The 24,691-nt window shown below is 42.4% G+C and overlaps 1 protein-coding gene across 1 annotated transcript in view; it reads left to right on the top strand.

Annotated features, from left to right (window-relative positions):
• Positions 1 to 23,084, top strand: part of NPTXR (neuronal pentraxin receptor) — a 36,516-nt gene extending 13,432 nt beyond the window's left edge. The window contains exons 2-5 of the mRNA XM_083156522.1: positions 9,989 to 10,220; positions 15,901 to 16,142; positions 21,247 to 21,426; positions 21,526 to 23,084. Of these exons, the coding sequence (XP_083012648.1) occupies positions 9,989 to 10,220; positions 15,901 to 16,142; positions 21,247 to 21,426; positions 21,526 to 21,750 (879 nt within the window). The 3' untranslated portion in view covers positions 21,751 to 23,084. The remainder of the gene's footprint in view (positions 1 to 9,988; positions 10,221 to 15,900; positions 16,143 to 21,246; positions 21,427 to 21,525) is intronic.
• Positions 23,085 to 24,691: the final 1,607 nt, after the last annotated feature.

Genomic DNA, 24,691 nt, shown 5'->3' on the forward strand with positions numbered 1-24,691 from the left:
TGGGGCTTCCTGTGGTGGCTCCTTGCTGTCAGCTGTCCTGCTGCCTACCGCACTGCCTAGTTAATGTCCGAGGCAGGCAGCGGGCGGCAGGTGCTGATGTGCTGTGCGGTGGGCTGCAGACAAAGTGCAGCCCGCCGATGTGATGGGGATTGGAGGCCGCCGGCCAGAGGGTAGGGCCTGGCTGCGGCCAACAGCTGTGTAGTGAAGAGGCAGGAGGGTGCTGCGGGCCCTCTACTCCTGTCAGAGTGGCCGGGCCAAGGACACTTGTCCCCACAGACCCCCCCCTGTCAGTGGCCCTGACTGTAAGTACCAGTGGGCGCCCTGAATAATCAGGAGTTTAATTACAGAAACATTGTGGCAGTGGGCTGCATGTGCCAGTGCAGTGCAGTACATAGTTGCCTACCCTCCTGCATTCTGCAGGAGACTGCCTGAAATAACAGCAATCTCCCTCTCTCCCTCATTAGACTAGCAATCTCCCTCATTTCACCTAGCCCACATTACACGGTTACATTTTTGTGAAAAATAGGAATGAGAGACAGATACATTTACATTGAGTCATCAGCACCATTTCCCAGCACTTTACCAAGTATAGTAGCTCTTACTAACTGCTTTGGGGCTCATCTACATTTGGATATAAGTCTATTTAAAAGATTCCTTTCAGATGTAGCAGTACACACCCACGCTTCTAGGTGCCACGTTCACAATTTGTTTTCACAATATCTCCATATATGGAACTAGATACGCCCTCTAGGTGGAGCATGACACATCCCCTCAATGGCGCGCTGTGCAAAATTCTATTACCAACTATAATCTCTGAAAAGAGTTTTCAAAAGTAGGCAGGTATGGTGCAGTAAGAATTGAGTGCCAGGCTATATCATTACAAACAGGAAACACAGTTTATTTAAAGGTCAAACAGAGTTATCACGGAAATAACATTTGCTTACTCCTCCATTATCCACTTGTAATTGTTACATCAATTTGCATCAGTCCAGCACTTCCCCCCGCAGCATAAACAACGATGGGACAGCAGTACATTAGATACCAGTACTGGGACTTGTAGTGCCACAGCAGCAAACTGGGACTCTCTTTGGTGTGTTCTCTCCCTACTCACTGGGTATTCTTACTAAGTCTATCTAAACGGGATACCTCCCATCGGGATACCTACTCGATGGAGTGCTTTTAAACATGCCGCGTGACCAGGGCTTAAAGTGGTCATGCAGAGGTGGTGGGGAACTCAATTCTCTATGCCACCTAATTACCCCTCCTCCCCTCACCCCATTAGGCAGAGACAGGGCCAGTTGTAGGGTTTTTGGGATCCCCTGCAAACTAAAATGCTTTTCTGTGAGAATTACAGTGCAGGGCCAATGTGGAGGATAAAATGTTCCACCTCACCATTAGACCATGTTTCCCCTCACTTTAACCCCTGCGCGTGACTTACAGCCACTCACACTTTTCACCTCTCTTGTAGGGTTCTCCTAAAGGTGGGGCTCACCTTTGTTCCTTTCACTCAACACTGCACACTGCAGCATTCACAGTGCGGTCTCTCTCTCTCTCTCTCTCTCTCCCTGAAGCTGCTGGCTCCCATCTAACACTGTAGATATGGAATCTCTCGCTCTTCATAGATTCAGCCACTCGCTGCTCTCCTTCCCATAATGCCAGGGACCGTGAAACACAATTTGTCTCATTCCATGGCCCCGGCATGAGCTCTCTCTCCACTGGACACTAGCCTGTGTATTCCATTCTCTCTCGTCAGCTTACACTGACCAACTCTCCGTTGTCCTTTGTCCGTAGACCCCCTCACTTCCTGTCCTTCCCCCTACATGAGCATACCCTCCAACATATGAATGATAGAAGTCGGTACACATTTGGAAAGCTGGTGGCCAATGGTAAAGGGGGCATGGTCAATGGTAAAGGGGCGTGTCCACACCCCCTTTTCAAATCCGTACTGGGCATTTTTATACACACACACACACACACACATATATATATATATATATATATATATATACAGTTGGAGAAAGAAGGGCACTCAGGGACTAGATGCTGGTGAACGTAGGACAAATTTATTGCCTGGTGGTCTACGTTTCGTGGTCTCCCCCATCGTCAGGACAAAACAATATTGTTTTGCCTGATGACGGGGGAGACCCCGAAACGTAGACCACCAGGCAATAAATTTGTCCTACGTTCACCAGCATCTAGTCCCTGAGTGCCCTTCTTTCTCCAACTGTGTCTTCACGGGCTGCGAGGCCCTTAGGGTGGCACCAGGGCAAGCTACCTCTCTGGACTCATCATAAGTCCTGGGTGCCGGTCTTTCTCTTGGATATATATATATATATATATATAGTGCAAAGAAAAAGATATAAGGTGCCACCTGTGTCCTGAACTGATAAAACCCTGTTTAGTGGGTTAGGTGAAGACAACGTACAGGTATTCCCTTACTTCAAAAAGGTGTCAGCTATCCTCTAAGAATAAACACCTCGGAAAGGGGTGTATAACAAAGAATAGAAAGCAATGGATAGAGGTGTAAGCGACTAAAAATACCTGTGCAAAAGCCTTGTTTTTTTATCCATAAAGGAATATTTATTGTATATATACAGAAAGTGCACTATGCAAATTTAATAGAAACACACAGTAAGAGTATATTACACAGAAAAAATACAAGGTAAAAAATGCGATCCTTTATAAATTGCTTACATAAGATATCACTAAATAAAAAGCAGGAAAAAAGGAGATATATGAAATCTTTCTTAAAAAAAAACTTTTTTTTTTAAATCTTTTTTTTTTTATTATAAAAACATAACTTATCTATGGGAGGAGTCAGCAGGCAGTATCCAACGCGTTTCGTCAATGAGACTTCATCAAGGGATATATATATATAGAGAGAGAGAGCGAGAGCAGACCCCTGTTTCGCACCACAAACTTTAAAGTTACTGCGTCCGGGCTGCCTGGCTTACAAGATCCCCTGTTGGATGGGGGAAGTAAAGGAAAGTATGGATAGCAATTGTACGATGGCGCCCTTTTTTTGACCTTAGTAATTAGATCAACATAGCCTAGTAGTGAATTGTAAAACAAGCAAAATAAAGTCCAAAAATCATATACATTTATTATAAAAGTCTCTTATTCCAAACAATACAGGTGGTTTATCCAGACTGTTAAAAGGTTTAATGGTGTGTTATTAATATTTCAGAGTAGCAAACGAATGTTCCCAACGCATTTCATCACTACATGGGACTTCATCAGGGGTTCGCAGATGACACAACTATTAGTTCCAACGACAAATTATAGGAAGAGGGATGCAGCAGATATTTCTGATCATCTCATTCTAATTCTTTCTGCACATGTTACAATCCCCCCCTTGCAGTGCCCATGGTTTTGTCTATTTGAGAAGGAATTTGCCTTTGTGAGTGAACCAGAATAAGGGCCCTAGTCATATCGCCTGAGAGCAGAGATCGCTCAGCACCCATTGCTGGTGCATCGCATGTACATCAGTGATGTGTGCTGAGTGCCTAAACACGTTGCTCAGTGCAATGCTCCCGGCTCCTGTTGCCCCGTGTGTATAGAGCTTTAAACAAAAGCTCAAATAGCAATTAAATTTCTTTGCTATATAAGAAAATGTTAATAATTAAATAAGCAGGAGTCACTAATAGAATGTATCCTTATAGTATTATTACGATAAATGCTACACAATAAAACAGGAAAGAGCTCAATGCTGGGAAAGGGGCCAATCCATTGTGTATCCATGCCAGTCCGAATGCAGATCTATCCATTCTTAGCACTCTTAGCATGAATCAGCATTAATAACATATATTAGTTTGTCAACTAACATCCAGACGCATAACTGTGGTGAGCACAGCATAGGCTATCTCATAGTTGCCTACCCTCCTGCATTCTGCAGGAGACTCCCTGAAATAGCAGCAATCTCCCTCTCTCCCTCATTAGTCTAGCCATCTCCCTTATGTCACCTAGCCCACATTACACTGTTACATTTTTGGGGTAAAAAAGGAATGAGAGATAGATACATTTACATTGAATCATCAGCACCATTTCCCAGCACTTTACCAAGTACAGTATCTCTTACTAACTGCTTTGGGGCTCATCTACATTTGGATATAAGTAATTTTAAAAGATTCCTCGCAGATGTAGCAATACACAGCCACGCTTCTAGGTGCCATGTTCACAATCTCTTTTCACAATCTCCCCATATATGGAACTAGACACGTCCTTTGGGTGGAGCATGACATGCCCCCTCAATGGGGCGCTATGCAAAATTCTGCTACAAACTATAATCTCCCTGAAACTAGTTTTCAAAAGTAGGCAATTATGGGCTATCTACAGCCAGTAAATATATGTTGTGTACCTCTGACCAGAATGATCTAATCACTGCACACATTCACACAACATGCAGGAATGTGCTTGTTTACAGGGGTGTGGTATGATTCACCGACAGTCGGGATCCCGACAGTCATTATCCCGTCGGGATCCCGACTGCCTGGTCTCAGACAGCGTGGCCAGCGCAACAAAGCCCCTTGCGGGCTCGCTGTGCTCACCAAGCTGCGGGCACGGTGGCGAGCTACGCTCGCCACCTATTCTATTCTCCCTCTATGGGGGTCGTGGACCCCCACGAGGGAAAATAGCCGACGGCCGTCGGGAACCCAGCCGTCAGTGTTTTAACAGTCGGGATCCCGACGTCGGGTTAATGACTGTCGGGATCCATTTACAGTGATCACTTATATATTATATGTACAACTGGGCAGTCTTCCTGTTTAGTGTAATCTATTATGTACAGGGCCGGTGTAAGGCTTCTCAGCACCCTAGGCAAAACCTCAACTTACTCCCCCCTACCCCCCCCCCCCCCCCCCCAATTTTTTTTAAATCATGTGGTCCTCCAATCCCCCCTCCCCCCCTGGAAGGTGGCCAAGTCCCCTGCTTTCCCTGGAGGTCCTCTGCAACCTCCCCTTTGCCACCCACAACAGAGTACAAGGAGGAGGGGGCAGCAATGTAGGAAGTTCCACAGCCACCACCTGCATTAAGGACAACAAGGATCCTCATAGACATCCTTGATTTTTTGATTTGTAGACTTGATATCGCCCCCCCCCCAGATCCCGGCGCCCTAAGCAGCTTGCCTAAAGCTGCCTAGTGGTAGAGCCGGCCCTGATTATGTATAATACAAATATGTATATTTCAAACAAGTGGATGTGGATGACACTCCTACAAGATGGCAGTGGGACGGGGACAGGTAACCTCCATAAAAAAAATTGCAGAACATTTCCTGATACATAACAGATGGTAAAATGTTATTAGAATATAAAAGCACTTTTACAATGGTAGACTCACTAACATTGGTAAAGTGTATCTGCCATTTATAGAGGATTGAAAGGCCAGATCCAATTGTTTTGACCAATCCATGGGAGAGATATAAGATATTACCTTAGAGCAGGCATTCCCAACCACGGTCCTCAAGGTACACCAACAGTGCAGGTTTTAGTGATATCCAGGCTTCAGCACAGATGGTTTAATCAGAATCACTCAGGTACTAATTAAGTCACCTGTGCTCAAGCCTGGATATAACTAAAACCTGCACTGTTGGTGTGCTTTGAGGACCGTGGTTGAGAATGCCTGCCTTAGATACATAGTTTTGGGCTTGAAGAAAGGTTAAATTATGAATTTGCATAAAATTTAATTTAGAGTGTGCCTGTTGATTGGTAAGTTGACAAATTGTGGCGAATTTTTGACTAAAACGGTGAATCACCCTATTCAATGACCAGATGGCGAATACATTTGAAGTTTTTTTTCGCCATGATTCACAGAGTAGCAATCGCTATCTTTTTATGGAGAAGTGGAATGTGAACTTTTAAAATAAAGTGTTTTGTTGTTTACATTTGGTGTAAAAAAATCAGGAATTTTATTCTGAGGAGGGGCATGCTATTTTTATTCATGTGCACATGAATATATATTTAATTTTTTTTTTTTACACAGCAGCCAGCAGGGGCGCCGGAGCCGAGCCGCTCATTAGATATTCATATATTCACTGCAACCGATCGTTACATATGCACGATCAGGTGTAGTGAATATACCCGGTCAGCCTTTGCGCCTGGCACCTGGGGAGCCCACCTCCCCCCCACATACGCTCTGGGGCAGGCAGAAAAACTTCCATCTCCCTGCCTGCCACCGTCCTCAGGCTCCCTGCAGCGTTTGCCACAGGAGCTCATATTCGCCGGTCAGGGGCAGCGAGCCCCTGACTCGTTGATTACCGGAGCCGGCGAGGCTCCGGAACATGGCGAATGTGCAGCGAATCCTAAACAGGATTCGCTGCACCTCGCCGGTATTCACATTGAATACCGCCCAGAGGCTGCGGTAGCAGGGGCTCTCCTTCTCCAGTAGACATGACAGCGGCAGTCTCACTACTATACATAGGTACATTAGGAGCCAATGCTGCATGGAATTATGTACTTTTGCAAGAATTAACACAGAATTTGATTTGCCAGCCTGATGCAGGTAAACCAAACCCTAAGTGCGGGCAACCAGGGATAATTAGCCATGGTAATTAAACATGGCTTATTGAATATCTCCCATATAATTCAAACACTTCATTTATAATGTAAATATAACATCTGTTAATAGAATAGCCTACAATTTGCCCCATACTGGAATGAGCAGTCAATACTGTACTAATCCTTGTGCAGTGCTAGAAATGGATGGACATAAAAACAATGCTTCTTCAGGTTTTAAACCGAATGTCCCAGAAAATAGTATTTGGTCTGTGAGGAGTTTAAGCACTAATGCTAAGGAACCAAACTGACACAAACCAGCATGACACAATGGCCCTTATTCAGATCTGATCCCAGTACAAATTTGTTCTCAAAATGAGCAAAACCATGTGCACTGCAAGTGGGGCAGATGTAACATGTGCAGAGAGAGTTAAATTTAGGTGTGGTTAGTTGAAAATGAAATCTAAATTGCAGTATAAAAATAATGCAACCAGTATTTACCCTGCACAGAAACAAAATAACTGACACAAATCTAAAGATGTGTACACATGCTAAAGCTGTGTACACATGCTTAGATTTTTCCCTGTTTTCGATTCGATTTTGCTTATAGAAGCAAAATCGAATCCACATCGAATGGTTTTTAGGACACTTTCGATCTGCATTCGATTCGATGCGCGCTCCCGTTTTCTCAAAATCGAATAGAAAAATCTACTGTGCAGACAAGGAAATCTCAAATTCAATCCAGTAAATCGAATGAGTACATTGTGCCTACATTGTGAAATCGAATCAAATGCAAAAGTACAGATCTAATGCCAAATCGAATGGGATGATCTAATGCCAGATCTAATATCAAATCAATAATAGCTAATAAAGCAAATCTAAGCGTGTGTACCCGGCTTAACTCTCTCTGCACATGTTATATCTGCCCCACCTGCAGTGCACATAGTTTTTCCCAATTTGAGAACAAATTTGTACTGCGATCAGATCTGAATAAGGGCCAATGGCAGAAGATTTTAATAAAAAAAATTCAAAACTGTGTTATGATTCATGACAGGTACTTGGGGTTTTTGATATGCAGTGCATGCTGGCATAATTCACCCAGTTTCTGTACTCATTACTAGATGAAGGGTCTCTTCTGCTTCAGGGAACAACACAGGTGCTGCTTAGCTCTTTCATTACCTGACTCTGTAGCTGAACCTCCATACTGTTTCCTATTGGTTCTCCAGGCTTTTTGTTAACATTTTAACATTGCACATTTGTCAGTGTGTACTGATACAAAAGTCAACAAAAGTACAATATAAAGAAAAATGACTGTGACTGTGTATATATTTTATAATGCTATATTAGTGAGAGTTATTATGTAACAAACCAAAGAGCTGCTCATTCCATAGAGCAAACTCTGACTGGGCATTCAATGTATAGTAAAGGGGTGTACACACGGGCAGGCTGCTAAATTAGATTTTGACATGCAGCTAGGCAAAATTGACTGTACTATAAATATCTCTGGGCAATAGTGATGCTGTAGCGCCGCACATCGCTATCTCACGCAGTGTAGACACGGTGTGATTTTTCCTAACCTTCTAGTCAAAATGGCCTGACCAAATTGCACTGTGTGTACATGGCTTAAGGCTGAATTGATAGAAGGAGAGATAGTGTGCACCTTTAAGTGTTCCTTTACAGTGGAACAATGTAAAAATTTAAAGATTCATAAATATGCATAGAGTCTGTTATATCCTGGCACTGGCTTGTGGGGGAACCCTTGTTGTTTGTTTCCCATATAGGTTATTATAATCACTGGGGCTTAGACCAGTGGGTCACAACCTCGGTCCTCAGGACCCCCCAACAGTTCACGTTTTCCAGGTCTCCATGCAGAATCACAGGTGAAGTAATTAGCCCCACCTGTGGATCATTTAAAATGTGTCAGTGAATAATGAGTGCACTTGTGCACCTGTCGGGTGACCTGTAAAATATAAACTGTTGGGTGGTCCTGAGGACCGAGGTTGAAAACCACTGGTTTAGACAGACCACTTTTTGGGAGCTACATTGTTTCATTTATTTACAGATGGAGCGGGTCTCTTCCTTGCAGGGGATGGCGATGGCGACGCCAGCCGCCATCCCCCGCCACCCGCCATCTGTATCTGCGAAAGGGGACGCGCGCGCCCGAGATGCGCGCGCATGTCCCCTTTCACACGGGTCCCCTGTGTCCCCGTCGGCTTGTCGGCGGTCACCCGGGGTCCCCTCCGCCTCCTTGCACCCCCCTAACCCTGTCCATCTCCCTGAAGCGGAGACGGACAGGGTTCCCGTCGCCCCGTCACCCGGAAACTGAGACGCGCGTCAGATGGAAGCCGGGCTGCTGGCGGATCGCCATTGGTGACATTCTGGCGATTCGCCAGCAAGAGGGAGCCCGGCTCCATCTGTATTTACTTTAAATTTCACATTGAAATAGCACCTAGAACAGTGATGCTAACCTTGACACTCCAGCTGTTGTTGAACTACACATTTCAGCATGCCCTGTATCAGTTTTAGCAGGCGAAATAGTAAAACTGTAGCAGGGCATGCTGGGATGTGTAGTTCAACAACAGCTGGAGTGTCAAGGTTAGCCATTACTGACCTAGAATGATCAAGTTTGATATCTTTACTGCATCATGTAACATATAAATCGTATCATATCATCTGAGCATACCTTTGTGCAGCAGATGGATGAAGTTGTATACTGCCGCATACGAAACATGCAACTCAATCTTGCAAATTTTGCAATATGATATCCCGGAGACCCGTGGAGAGGAGGATCTAGTTAAGCTGGGTGACCACATGGACCCTCATTAAAATCCTGTAGACATATAACTATGATCATTCATAAATATAACAAATTTGTTGAAAGATTATGTAAATGATATTGACCATAGTAATTATGTATGTTCTGAATGGGGTGCCTGTGAAATGAGTTGGTGTCGGAGAAAGTTGCTTTTCTACAAAAGGAAGAGGTAACTGTTTGGAGCCTATCAATGATTGAGAGTCAGCTACTATGACCCCTTCATACATTGTTTTGTACAGGGAGAGAACCAGATTGGAGAAATCCATGGGCAACAGTTGATAATGGGCATTTGTAATTATTGCAGGGTGGCTCCATGAGTACTGCACACATGGTACATATGCCATTTGTATAATACAATCAATTTCAAAGAGAACACAGCAGCTTGGTCATAGCAGTTACATATTTTGCAGTTGTTGAAGTCAGCCAAGTATTTAGATTGTGTATACTTTATTCATATTTCACATTTGTTTCATATTATCATATATTTTTTATATATATTTTTTCCAAAATCTCATCATAATTATTGCAATTGTAATACTCTAATAAAATATCCTCAAAATAATACAGAAATATGTTTGTCAGCAGTGAATGTATTTTCATAATCTTAAGGATGCAAATATCTGTTCTCAGAGCAGAAAAATAATGCACTACCAGGTATATCAGTTTTGCTTTTGTCTTTCTACAGTTGGAAATCCAGCAGCGAATGAACAATGTGACCTCTCCCACATCCACCTCTCCTTCGCCTCTTTATGGACGGGACTCCTTACAGTCTAAACTCCTTGAACTAGAGGCCCAACTTCTTGCCAAACTATTGGAGCTGGAGAAGGAGCAGGCAACAGCTTCTGGGGAGAGAGACAAGCAGGACATAGAGAAGGAGCTCAGTATACTGCAGAACCGCATAGCAGAGTTGGAGCATGGTAAGCTTCACATTATAGATCTACTGTATATAGAGCATTTATCAAAGCTTCTAAAGACATTAAGGCAAGGTGTTGCCCATAGCAACCAAAGCAACCAGATACTAGATATCCTTTTATAGAAAGTACTAGATAAATAATAGCTAGAATTTGATTGGTTGCTATGGGCCACACCTTGATAAATATCTCCTCTGTGTGTATATACTGTATTTGTGTGTGTATATATATATATATATATATATATATATATATATATATATATATATAGAAAAGGGAGTCCAAACCGCGCACAGCCAAAAGTAATTAAGAGTGCGTCCTTTTCTTTCTTAGTAGTATTTGCAGCTTTCTCCAGGGAACCAGACCACGGTTCAATATCCCACAAACAAGTAAAAAGAAATGGAGAGGGAGCGCACCATGAGCATAAAATTCAATACTTTACTTGAAAGTGTAATAAAGCTCACATACATGAAAGTAAACAGAGATCTGCTTGCCAGAATAAACCCCCGCACCACGCCAACAGCTTCAGACCGGGACCAGCCGTAAACCGTCTGTGGACATCAGGTAGGTCAGGAACAGAATTGCACAGCGTTGTCAATCAGGCCACGCCCAACCGGTTTCGTCATAGGTAGACTTCGTCAGGGGGTGTTTCTATTCAGTGTGCAGGTATGGTATATATAGCTGTTATTCAGCTGGAAACAATTGACCCTCTCACGATCAATCAACATCCTAGCTCTGGTTACAGCATTATAAATCACTCAACATATATATGGCAATATAATAAAATTTACAAACATAGTAATAAAAAGAAGAATTGATACATAGTATGACAATTTACAATAATAAAAAAGTTTTATACATATATAGGTAAACAATTTATAATAACATTTAAAAACATTTTTTTTTTTTTTTTTTTTTACTGATAAAACACGTATCTGTGCAAAATTTAGCAATTTAGACCGATGTTGTTCGTTTACTAAAGAGAGGAGCAGAGAGAACAGACGTTAATGACACAAGCATTATAAATAAAACAATCAGAAGATTTTCACTAAAGAAAGTTGCGAGGCTGACTTACACCCAACGCGTTTCGTCATTCAAAGACGAAGTCTTTGAATGACAAAACGCGTTGGGTGTGGTCTCCTTCAAACATAGTTGTGTAGAACGTTCCTGGTCCGCCTAGACGCATTGACGGTGGTGACGAGTCCCAGTCTCCTGCCTACTGCGGTCGCGGATTTCATATGTTTGGCAAGCTGTTTGCTGTTAACTTACATGTATGTGAGCGTGATTTTATAGTAAAGGTAATTTCATTTTAATGCTCATTTGATGTGCTATTTTCCTTTTCCTTGTAAATCCCTGGGGGACACCTGAGCCATGGTCGGGCTCTTAAGGAAAAAAGGCTGCAGGAATACCCTCATCTACACGGACGCACGAGAATCTTGGTGACTGTGCGCGCTCGGACTTCCAATATTTATATATATATATCTGTATATATATATATATATATATTCCAATGTTCCCTCCCCACTGTTGGGGGGGGGGGGGGAGAAATGAACACTCTCCTTATAAATGATGAAGTCACTGATTATGTGTAAAATCACAATATTCCATTTATTGCAGCAAGTTAATTCTCATCTTGCTCCGACGTTTCGGTCCTTGCCCGGACCTTTATCAAGGAGCTTTAGAGATGAGGCATCTGCGTTCAAATGAGGCTTTAACCACAGCCCTGGGGGAATCAGGAGCAGCCACGTATATATATATATATATATATATATATATATATATATATAATAGGCACAGTCCACACTAATAAAAAGAGTTACTTAGCTTGGTGCACTCACTGATAGGGAAATGTAGTCTGCGATTGTAGGTGCGGCACTCACAGCAGGTCGCAGAAGGCAGACACATGGGTGGTTATGTCTAGCTACGTTTCACTGCCTTTATTATGGCATTTTCATCAGGACAAGTTAAACAGTAAAATAAGCTTGTGGAAGGATTAGATTTCAATGAAACGTGCGCCAGGAGGTTCAGACAGGTAGTTAAGCAAGAGAGTATGGTCCCATATAATGCAATCCCCTTTTAATTTTGTATGGGGTGTCAGCTAAGTCCAGGAACGGTGGTGTGCCGCTCAGGGGGTAGTTTGTGCAAAGAAATTTGGTTTGGACTTTGATAGCGACTACTACTGTATGCACGTGTTGAATTTCACATGGGACAGTTTTTATAAAGAAAAAACAATTTATTGAACACAGCAGAGAAAAAATGTTAACAAAATAAATTTGTGCAAAAAAAATGTGGGTTTACAATAAAAAAGTTTTACATAAAAAATGGGGATATACAATGGTAAAATCGGTAATGCACACTATAAAAGAATGGGATGGCGGTCCTGTCAGTGCAGCAAGCTGACTAAACTAAAAGAACACAGCGTGTACACTAAAACTGTCTTCTAAAAGTACTGTGCTACCTGACAATAAGGCATATAAAAAAAGCTTTCAAATTACTAAAAAAGACAGTGCATTAAAACCAAGAGGTTAGCTTATCTTATAGCAGTGTGGTGAGGAGCAGGTATCAGAAGTAAAATGAGCTTACCTTATATTCACCCAGGTGGACGCCGCTGCAGAGCACAGCCATGCTTCTGGGCGGTGTATTATGACGTCATCACCAAGCGGCTGAACACGGCCGTGGCTGACTTGAATATGTGCACCTGTCACCAAGGCAACTGTGTAACTACAATATATACAACAAGCAGGCAAATAGTAGCTGTACACATGACATGATGGTACATACAATTTAAATTCTAAACACTTCAGATAGCTGATCATCAACTAAATCCAATTTACGCACAGCTACCATCAACCCATAGCAGAGAAGAATCCAATGATAGAAAAGTATCCAATAATAAATGTTACATACTGCGGAGTAACAATAAACAGAAGAAATTGGTAACATTATTAAGAGGTTACCAACTAATTATTGAGCTTTAGTTGTTAACCTTTATTATAGGATTCTTTTCTGCTACCTCCTCCCTTCCTGGAATCATTGCTTGTCTATGCCTACAGGCTTTGGAGCGGACACCAAGGCATCATTATACTTGAGTGCCAGGTCATTTGTCATAGATAGATAGATAGATAGATAGATAGATAGATAGATAGATAGATAGATAGATAGATAGATAGATACTGTAGATAGAGCTAAATACTCTTCTCCTCTGAGGTGAAGTACTGCCAGTGACCACTAGAGGCCACTTGACAGACCAGATTACTCCTTAACAGGAAGTTAAATCAAACTTGCTGGATATTGGAGGTAGGAGCATTTTTTTTACAGACTTTTAACTAGTAATATCATAAGGCTGAACATACAGCATAACAATAAGCATGCATGATGATCCTAAGATTTAGGAATAGTTTATATTCAGTAAAATGGCACATTCAGTCACCAACTGCTTTTAAAAGAAATGATATTTTAGGAGCAAGGTCTAATTTTGGATATAAGTAGTTGTATATCTATATATAATTGTCTAGCCAGAGTACTGTACAAGGTGTTTTGAATGCACTTGCATTTTGAGTCATGAAGAAATACAACCACTTGACATTTACTAAAAACATAGGTGCACAGGTACCTGAAGAAAGGGTGCTGCAGTCTATAGCAATCAGGCATGTTCTTCGGCTTTTTAAACAATGCTAGAAAATGATTACTAAAGGTTATGCTGGTGATTTATTAAAGCATGGAGAGAGATGCTGTGGAGAGCAATTAAGTACCAACCAATTAGCTTCTGTCATTTTTGAAACACAGCCTGTAACATGAGAGCAAATCTGGCTATACACCTTAAGATTTTCTAACCAGCCAACCAACCAATTCACTGTATGGAATGAATATCTGGAAAGGAATGGGAGCAAATGACAGAGTCGACCATTTGATCCGAAACACTGGAAAACAGACAATAAAAATCTTAAAATCCATTTGATTTAACCTTTCTGCCTGATTGACCATTTTTATCCAGTTTCCGGCATTTGGGAACAAAGGACCGATTGACTAGATTTTCCTTTTAACCAAGTAATTGGAACATTTTAGCATGTAAGGCTAGCTTTAGACTTTGATTGTTAGTACCTCATCTCTCTCCAACCTTTGATACTGTAAAGCTCCCCTTATATTAGCTTTCTCTGTACTGTTTTCTAAATGTCCCCAGGTATTTACATTCACTTCTTCCCGTTTAAAGCTTTGGCGTTGCCCTTCTCCCTTTCCAATGCAACATTCTGCACATTTTTTTTGCTAACATGATTTTTTGTTTATTATACTGAATAGTACAAACTATAGAAAATGTTTTTGGCTTTGCACATTTGATCCATATATTTGAAAGCGCACATACTGTAGCATAGATCAAAATACAAAGTTGCTATTAAACATTTTATCCTGTTACATGTAATTCTTATAACTTGATACATTTGTAATAACAAAAAATATCCTAGCTTTAAAGATTAATTTGTATATTAATTAAACCCCCGTAGAATGATAAGGAATGGTACAAATTATAAAGGAATCACTGCGGGTGTCAGGAGGTTTGTATATACAGTTGAAGGTCAAGCAACATCGATGCACTTGCGCTTTAATTATACTTATGCAAAACTGTCCTTCTGTTTAAAGAGATGTTTAAGTTTAGAAATAATCTCACATCCTATAAAATAAAAGAATAGAATAGAATAGAATTCCTTTATGCGTCTCACAATGGAGAAATGTACAATTGTTACAGCAAGGTTCAAGGTACAGATAAGAGTAAAATAGCATAATAAGAACACATATAATAAAACAAATCTTTGTGGGCCTCTTCCCCTATACCAGTGGTTCCCAAACTGTGTGCCGTGGTTCTCTGGAGTGCCTCGGGACACTTGCAGAGGTACCATGGGTTAGTGGTCCTGGACCAATTCAAATTATTTATGATCAATTATTTATTGACAAAACCAGTGCTGGTGGCTGCCAATCATAAAATGTGTACAATCAGAAGCAAATCCTGCCCTTTAACACATAACTGACCCTAAGAAGCATATATAAAAACAATATACTTCATTTTATATATATTTTTGGAGGCCTAGAGGTGCCATGGAAAAAATCTTATACTCTAGGGCAGTGGTTCTCAAACTGTGGGTCCTCCTGACCCCAAAGTGGGTCCCGACCTTCTCAGCATGGGGTCGCGACTCTATGTTGCTGACCATTAGGCTGATGACTTTTCTAATCTCAGTCAGTGAGTCAAGAAGTCTGAAAATCTGTTGAATTGTCAGTTACTTCAGACTCCTCACATAATTTTGTGCCTCCTCAATGCTGCCATGTACTGTATGTGCTGTCTGCTGACTACGTACGTGATATAATGTCCTTCTGCAGTAACTTGCTGGGGTCCTGTAATAATTATTATTGTCTGTGGGGTCCCAGAGCAAAATAGTTTGAGGACCCCTGCTCTAGGGTGCCGTGATTCGAAAACGTTTGGGAACCCCTGCCCTATACATACTCAGCATCAAGCCCAAAGTATTCATATGATCTGGAGATACCAGTGACTTAGAAGGCAAACCACAATCTAATACTACCTACACACTGAACCTGTTACATAGATTACACAAACAAAATAATCTACATAATAACAATAATTATAAAATAATATATAAAAATACTTTTCAGTACAGAATTTCACTGTTTTGTTTTGCAGGTTATCCAGGTTACCACCCAGAGAACTTCAAGCTAAGCTTTTCAGTCCGTACCAACTACATGTATGGACGGATGAGGAAAACGCTACCAGAGCTTTATGCTTTCACTCTATGCTTGTGGCTGAAATCCAAATCAACCTCAGGGTCCGGGACTCCTTTCTCTTATTCTGTCAATGGCCAGCCCAATGAGATTGTGCTATTAGGGTGGGGTCATAACCCAATGGAACTGCTCATCAATGATAAGGTAAGGCAAGAGGAAATGACCTATCCAGTTCAAGGCTGCTTCACTAATAGACCTGGGCCAAGTTAAACAAAGAGGGTCACCATTATACCTCTTAGAAAACATGGAAAGTTCATTAATGTAGCAATGTGATCTAAATATCTGTAGGTTAAAAAAAATTGTAGGAGGAGAAACAACTCTTAAGACTTTCATAGTCCCAATATTTGCTAATATTTAAAGGTCCATACACAATGTGTGACTTTGCCCAGCATGTCTGCTGACCGATGATGGGGAAAATTGCTGGGCTAAAAAATGCTCAGTGCATACACACTGAGCATTTTTCACCCATTTTGGCGTCTTTCCCGGGGGTGGACAAATCATCCACTCCATTGCTCATCTGCTATAAATACAGCAGATAAGCGTCCAGGCCCCGTACACACTTGGCGGCCGGGCCCCATACACACTGGGCGGCTTTCGAACTGAAAGCAGCTTAAACGAGTGAACTGAGCTGCTTTCATCTCTAAGTCCCCCAATATGGGCATTTAAACAAATTCCACAATTAACCAATAGACCTAACATCCAAAGATCCTAAAAAAAGGCTAAAGTCCAAAGGGGCATTCTGAGCAATCTATAAAAATATAGTCTAGTGTGTGCACTCCGTATCATTAACGATGCTCCCGTCTGCTGGACATTCAGGTCAATTTGGCTATATAGCCAAACCCCCATTGAATTCACTGAACAATATCATTCAGTGTGTACACTCAATATTGGCCACCAGTGGCCCTGGCAAATATTATTTACTATATTGCCCAGGGTCGCCTAAAGTGTATGGGGTTCAATTCTAACTGTAAATATTATACATGATTTAAAAATAAACCAGTTCTAACTTTGCTTTAACCTTGAGCATAGAAAAGTTTCCAAGGGTTAATTGATGCCACCTCACCACAAAATAAACAAATGATAAATGGTCCATAATAAATCTTTAATAAACTTTAATAATTGGTGTGTGCAATACCCTTTTACGTGCTGTATATGTAGTGTCTTTGATAGACTGCCGTACCTATGTAGATTCCCTGTTGCTGCCGTACCTACAGTATGTAGATTCCCTGTTAATAAGAATCAGAAATACAACATAGATAACAATAGTAGGTTGGCGCCTATTAAATGGTTCCAATTATTGACAAAAATAAACTATATATATATATGCATTGAAGTTCATTGTTTGGATTTGAAAGTGTCTCTAGTTATATAGATCATGTGGTTTTGGTTATTTTATATATACAGCTTAAGGGGAAATTTATTAAGATGGGAGTTCTATTTTACATGGGATGTTGCTTTGGGCAACCAATCAGATACTATGGGTGACATTCTATGCTATGCGCTAAATGCGCATGTTTAATTCGCACACCATATCGCCGCAAATCGCCTATTTTCAAATCGCATTTTTCAGCCTAAATGCGCATATTTAATGTGATGCGCATTGAAAGCTGAAAAGTGCGAATAGGGGCGATTTGCGGCGATGTGGTGCGCTGTTTTTAGTCCTGAAAATGTGCGATTTTCATGTGTGAAAATCGCACATTTGCAGGACAGCGCAAGGTGTAAAAAAAAGAACCGAGCGCGGGGTCCCCCGCCCGAGTGTAACCAGCCCCGGGCTCACTGAGCCGGTGCTGGTGACATAAAATCAGGGTCCCCGACAAATAGGGGTCCCCTTGATTTTATGAAACCAGCACCAGACTCAAGGTCCGGCGCTGGTTCCCAAAATACGGGGGACAAAGTGACTAGGGGTCCCCCGTATTTTAAGAACCAGCACCGGACACAACCAGCCAGCAGGGTAATGCCACAGCCGGGGGGAGACTTTTTATACAAGTCCCCCCGGCCAAAGCATTAACCCCCTGGCTGGTCAGCATGGGCAGGGGTCCTGGGGAAGTGGGGACCCCCCCAATGAAGGGGTCCCCCCCCTCCAGGACTTACCTGCCCATGCTGATAGTCCGGGGCTGTCCTCCATGCCCCTGGGCTGTGGGCATGGAGCTGATGCTTTGTGTAAAAAAAAGAATGTAAACTATTGTTTTACACTGGCGAACTATCAGTCCCAGCAAGCCTACCCCGCATGCTGGGACTTGGGGAACCACAAGTCCCAGCATGCGGGGCATTAAAGTGCCCGCTGGCACTTGAAGTTCTGCAGTGTAAAAAATAGTGCACAAAATCACACTGACACCCTGTGAAATAAAACTTTAATACACACAAAACACACTGATACTTACCTACCTTGAGCCCGTAGGTCAGTCCCTGGATCCTGGATTCGTACTCCGGGGCTCCAGGGCAGAAGAGTCCGGTTCCGGGGCCTTGGTCCTGGTTCCGGTCCTGGGGTTCCGGGGCTCCTGGCGTGAAGAATCCGGGGTCCGGGATCCGTGGTAGTCCAGAGGGGTACCTAAGGAGGAAAATCCTACTCACCTGCTCCCCGGCGGCGACCTCCGGTGACAGCGCTGCTCCCGAATGGTACCCGGCTTCAAGGAGTTGGTCCGGCGCTGAGATGTTTCCTCTTCGCCGTCTCTGAACAGAATGATTTCTCGGCCAATCAGGAGCCGAGAAAGTCGGCTCCTGATTGGCCAGAAATCATTCTGAATATAGACGCCGACGGAGTAACATCTCAGCGCATCCAGAGCAGAGATGTTACTCCGTCGGCGTCTATATTCAGAATGATTTCTGGCCAATCAGGAGCCGACTTTCTCGGCTCCTGATTGGCCGAGAAATCATTCTGTTCAGAGACGGCGAAGAGGAAACATCTCAGCGCCGGACCAACTCCTTGAAGCCGGGTACCATTCGGGAGCAGCGCTGTCACCGGAGGTCGCCGCCGGGGAGCAGGTGAGAAGGATTTTCCTCCTTAGGTACCCCTCTGGACTACCACGGATCCCGGACCCCGGATTCTTCACGCCAGGAGCCCCGGAACCCCAGGACCAGCCCCGGAACCAGGACCAAGGCCCCGGAACCGGACTCTTCTGCCCTGGAGCCCCGGAGGACGAATCCAGGATCCAGGGACCGACCTACGGGCTCAAGGTAGGTAAGTATCAGTGTGTTTTGTGTGTATTAAAGTTTTATTTCACAGGGTGTCAGTGTGATTTTGTGCACTATTTTTTACACTGCAGAACTACAAGTGCCAGCGGGCACTTTAATGCCCCGCATGCTGGGACTTGTGGTTCCCCAAGTCCCAGCATGCGGGGTAGGCTAGCTGGGACTGATAGTTCGCCAGTGTAAAACAATAGTTTACATTCTTTTTTTTACACAAAGCATCAGCTCCATGCCCACAGCCCAGGGGCATGGAGGACAGCCCCGGACTATCAGCATGGGCAGGTAAGTCCTGGAGGGGGGGGACCCCTTCATTGGGGGGGTCCCCACTTCCCCAGGACCCCTGCCCATGCTGACCAGCCAGGGGGTTAATGCTTTGGCCGGGGGGACTTGTATAAAAAGTCTCCCCCCGGCTGTGGCATTACCCTGCTGGCTGGTTGTGTCCGGTGCTGGTTCTTAAAATACGGGGGACCCCTAGTCACTTTGTCCCCCGTATTTTGGGAACCAGCGCCGGACCTTGAGTCTGGTGCTTGTTTCATAAAATCAAGGGGACCCCTATTTGTCGGGGACCCTGATTTTATGTCACCAGCACCGGCTCAGTGAGCCCGGGGCTGGTTACACTCGGGCGGGGGACCCCGCGCTCGTTTTTTTTTTTATTTAACCATTTATTTTACTTTTTAAAGCAGAACCCTGCACAGAACATTGCGATCTGTGCAGGGTTCTGCCTAATTCGCCTAACAGACCCAGGTCTGAAATAAGTGCGATAATTAGTCACTTAAATAATGCGATGTGCAAATGCGCATAGCATTAAATAAGCGACTTGTATACTTTTCTGTGCGCAAACATCTGGATGCGATAAAAATGCGAATTAATCTCGCATTTTTATTCACCAGACCTTTACGCACAAAATATGCAATTTCAGCCCCTGTGCGCATCCCATTAAATCGGCGATTTAATGGGAAAATGCGATAGTGCCATTTTGTGGTCTAATTACCGCAAAATCGCGCTAATCGCAGAGCATAGAATGTCACCCCGCATATTATCTTCCAGAAGTGCTTAATAAATAAGAAGTAGATTCTGATTGGTTGCCTATAGCAACATACCATGTGAAATAGAACTCCAATCTTGGTAAATTTCCCCCTTAGCAATAGATAACATCATATACAGTATGTATTTTATAGAGTACCAATATTTATAGTGCTTTGCTTATCAAAAGTTATGTTTTTGTCACGTTGAGATAAATGCTATTTGCATAAGAAGCTCATTGTGTATATAGGTATGCAAGGGGCCACTTATGGCATTTCTGTACCCACATGACTTAAAGCGGCTCGGACTTGTTTTTCATAACATTTAAAATGCCACTGAATATGCTATCTTTTATATTGGACAAACCATCTTCCTGCCTTATTATCACAGAAGAAATTTAGTTCTTAAATTAATTTTAATTTTTTTTCCTAAATTTCTTTTTTTCATATAGTTTAGAATTGTACGTCGTAGTTTGCAAAGTAATATGTTCCATCAACAATTCTAATAAAAACAGGGAGTCTAGTTTTCTCAAAGTTAATACACACTGGCCAATTTTGCCCAGCGTGTATGTTCAGCAATGGTGTGAAAGTCACTGGCCAGAAAAATCGCTCAGTGCATACAAACTGAGCAATTTTCGCCCAGGTGAGTCATTTTCACTGACATTGAACCACTTTCCACAGTAGGAGACTGTGGAAAGTGGTTCAGTATGCTGACCAGCTGATGAACGTTGGCGGCCAGTGAAGGTTTAGGGAATCATTTCATATTCAAGCAATCTGCTTAATTGTTGCTTTTTATTTAGAATTCTAAAAGCACTTATTTAGCAGGACTGTAGACAATTTTTCCCAGACATATTTTAACCAGTGACATCTTTTTGTAGAGCAATACAACAACAAACAATTATGTTTACTAGTTTATAATCACAATTCATCCCACCCTTTTTTTTTATAAACCCATGTACAATAGCCAGAATTGGTTAAAGATGTTGTTCTGATGCAATGCACTGTCTTAAAATACTCTCTCTTGGACCATGTCTTACCAGGTTACACAATTGCCAGTGAGCCTAAAGGATGGGATGTGGCATCATATTTGTGTAGCCTGGACCACAAGAGATGGAATGTGGACAGCATTCCAGGATGGTAAAAAGAAAGGATCAAATGATAATCTCTCTGCCTGGCACCCAATCAAACCAAACGGAGTCATCATCTTTGGACAAGAACAGGTAGGTGCTCAGTAATCTACCAGTTTTAAAATTGTAACCAGGGGAAATGATTACCCCAACTGAACAAAGCAGCTTAAATAAGTATTTCCCTTTCTGCAGGATGCTGTAGGTGGTCGTTTTGATGCAACTCAAGCATTTGTTGGAGAGGTGGCACAATTCAACATGTGGGACCGTGTTTTGACCCTCAATGAAATAGAAGGAATTGCCAACTGCACAATGCCTCTGTCTGGCAATCTAGTCCAATGGGATGACCGTCAGGTGGATGTTTTCGGTGGAGCAACCAAGAGTCCATTTGAAAGCTGTGAAGAACGTTTGGGCCATTGAAACATACACCAGCATCTACATGTTTCACACCCTTCCCTTCCCCTGAGTGTCACCATTGCAGGAGTTCACAGCTTCCCAAACTATGGGTGTGAAAAAAGCACCAGCTTATGTTATTCATCATGATATATATAAAATTATGTCTGTGTTTGGGTTCGGTTAGTAAGTCTACAATGAAATAGGGGACCGGATACAGTACGTGGATATTGTCCGATAGACCTGTAAATATGCTGTGTCAGATCTAGATAGCTAATACTTTCTGGAAAAGTAAAGCACAAAACTTGCAGTATTACAGTATGACAAATACATTTTATCAATTTATGTTTTGTATCAAATATCTTAAAGGGGACCTAATAATATATATATAAATAATTTATTTTTATTTTAAAAATCATATGGTAGGTCATAAAAAGTTACATTTTAAATTAAATATTTTTTTCACACTAAACAACATTTTACTTCTAACCCTATGCCTCGCTCTTACTTGGTATTTAATGGAACTCAACAGCACCGTTACAGGCTATATCATGTATGTGTCAAGCTATACATGTATATAGGCTATATAGGGTAATAATGGGCCTGATTCTGGATCACTCTCAAAAGCAAATTGCCAATCCTCACTCTTTTCCTTATTCCTTCTTATTGGGAAGTGAGGATCAGGTATTAGAACATAGAGTTGAATGTAATGTATTTTTTAGATTTTTGCCCTCCGGTCTACCGCTAACTCTCCCCCTTTTGGCAGACCAGACAGAGCTGTTGTTCCCCTTTAGGTTTGTAAGATGTAAAAGAGCTTATTGTCTAATTTATATTATATAGGCATTTAATTGCCGGCCCATGACATATCTTAGTTCAGTGCTAATACATATTGTTATACTTATTTTATAAAATTGTTGCTGTGAGATGTAACCTGAATATGAGCGTACATTCATTAATTGTCATTACAGACAGATGTGTGATTGTCCCAACATACAAACAGTTCACAAGGCTGTAAACTGCAAACATGCAATCTCTGTGATTCTGTATTGTGCAATCACAACTTTGACACACTGTGACATCAGATATCACTGCCATGCCGCCCCCCCCCCCATTCCTAAGTTCCTCCCACTTCCTGTATATTTATTGCTGTAGCCTTAAAGATTTCCATTTAACACTTAATTTGTGGGACAAATGTTATTCTCTGTCCATGCTCACACGTTTCTTTGCCTCTTTCTCTCCATTCCCAGATCTCTCCTCATAGTTTCTCACTTTGCCTGTTTATTTGGTACATTTGTGAACTTATTTGTGTCTATTTTGTAAAATATCAGTGCGGAAAATAAAGATGGAGTTGTGTTTGTTTACTTGTAAAAAAATGTGTCTGTTTACAGTATTAAATGGTAATGAAAAAAAATTATATTATTAAAAAAAAAAAAATTCACTGCATCAATAAAATTAGCAGGTTTGCCTTGACACAAAGGCGTAACTACCATAGGTGCAAGGGGTGCAGCTGCTATGGGGCCCAGAGCTGAAGGGGGCCCATCTTTCCTGTCTAAGTAATATGATTTACATACATTTATCACCATCAGTTTCTAAATAGGGGGCCCTTACAAACTTTTGCTATGGGGCCCACGAATATCTAGTTACGCTCCTGCCTTGACACATCTCCGAGAGCTTCTCTGTCCTCCATTAAAGAGGCTATAAGAACTGTGAGTAGTCTCCATGGGATGCAAATTAACATACTGGCAATCAGGATGCTGGCTGTCAAAATACCTGGCGCCGGTAACCTCGACAAGATCAGGAAGCCGACACTGGAATACTGACAGCCAAGATTAGGCACCAAGAATGGGGGGTTAGGGTTAGGCTATGTGCTGGGGGGGGGGTTAGGCAGCAGGGAGGGGGGTTTGGATTTGACATTAGTGAGAAGTCACACTCCAGGGAAGGGAGGGTGAGAGTTAGGCTGTGGGGAGAGGGGTAAGGTTTAGGCACCAAGGAGAGGGCTAGAGTCAGGCTGCAGGGCAGAGGGTTAGGGTTAGTCACTAGTGGGGAAGGAGAGGGACAGGCAGGTTAGGCTGCCAGAAGGCAGGATTAGGATGGCAGGGGAAGGGGAAAGTATAATTACCTGATCTCTGTTGGGATTCCCTACATCTTGATGCTAGCATCTGTTTTCTGACCACAGGATGACCACTGCTGGTCATCTATATGAATCCCTTCTCCACAGTTAACAGTTGTTGGATACATTTATTTATTTTATTAAGAGTTTCTCAGATAAGAGATGTGTCCAAACGCAACTCTAAATTGCAGTGTAAAAAACAAAGCTTTTGGCCCCTTAATGAGCAACTACTCCAGTATCTACAGCAAATCCCAGTTAGAGGAGGTTATTACAGACTACTGTTCTATTAATAATAATGGTTATACTTTGTTACTGTCTACAAGGCTCGCAAATGTATCATTCAAGAAAAAGCTCATTCATTTGGGATCCCTTCTCAAAAAAGTAAAATACTAGGGGGTATATTCATGTAGAAACTAAAATGGGTAACTACCACTATACATCTAGCATCATAGGCATTCAATATCTAGTAGTGTTATGTAGCCAGAGGAGGAACAACCATTGGGGCAGCAGGCGCATTGCACTGGGGCCCCTAAGAACTAAGGGGCCCACTGCTGCCCAGATTCCCTGTCCCTCCCACAAACCATATTGAGCAATGTTGGATGAATGAGTGCATAGAGCAGGGTTGTCCCCACTGCCTGGCCCTTAGCTTACAGAGGCACGTATGAACTTGTGTTCCGGACTGACAGCAGAGTCCTGCCATCTATGAGCGCTGGTGATCACAGTCACATGTTGCCTCTTACTAACAAAAAGCTGTGCATTTTTTCAGATTCACTTCTGTTTGTGAAGTATAAGCAGCCCACAACTGCTGTAATTGGCACTGTCAGAGTATGTCTGCCCAAGTGCCACACTGACGAAAGC

Source organism: Crinia signifera, chromosome 8, assembly GCF_055691185.1.
Source record: "Crinia signifera chromosome 8, ASM5569118v1, whole genome shotgun sequence".
In the NCBI taxonomy this organism is placed as follows: Eukaryota; Metazoa; Chordata; class Amphibia; order Anura; family Myobatrachidae; genus Crinia; species Crinia signifera.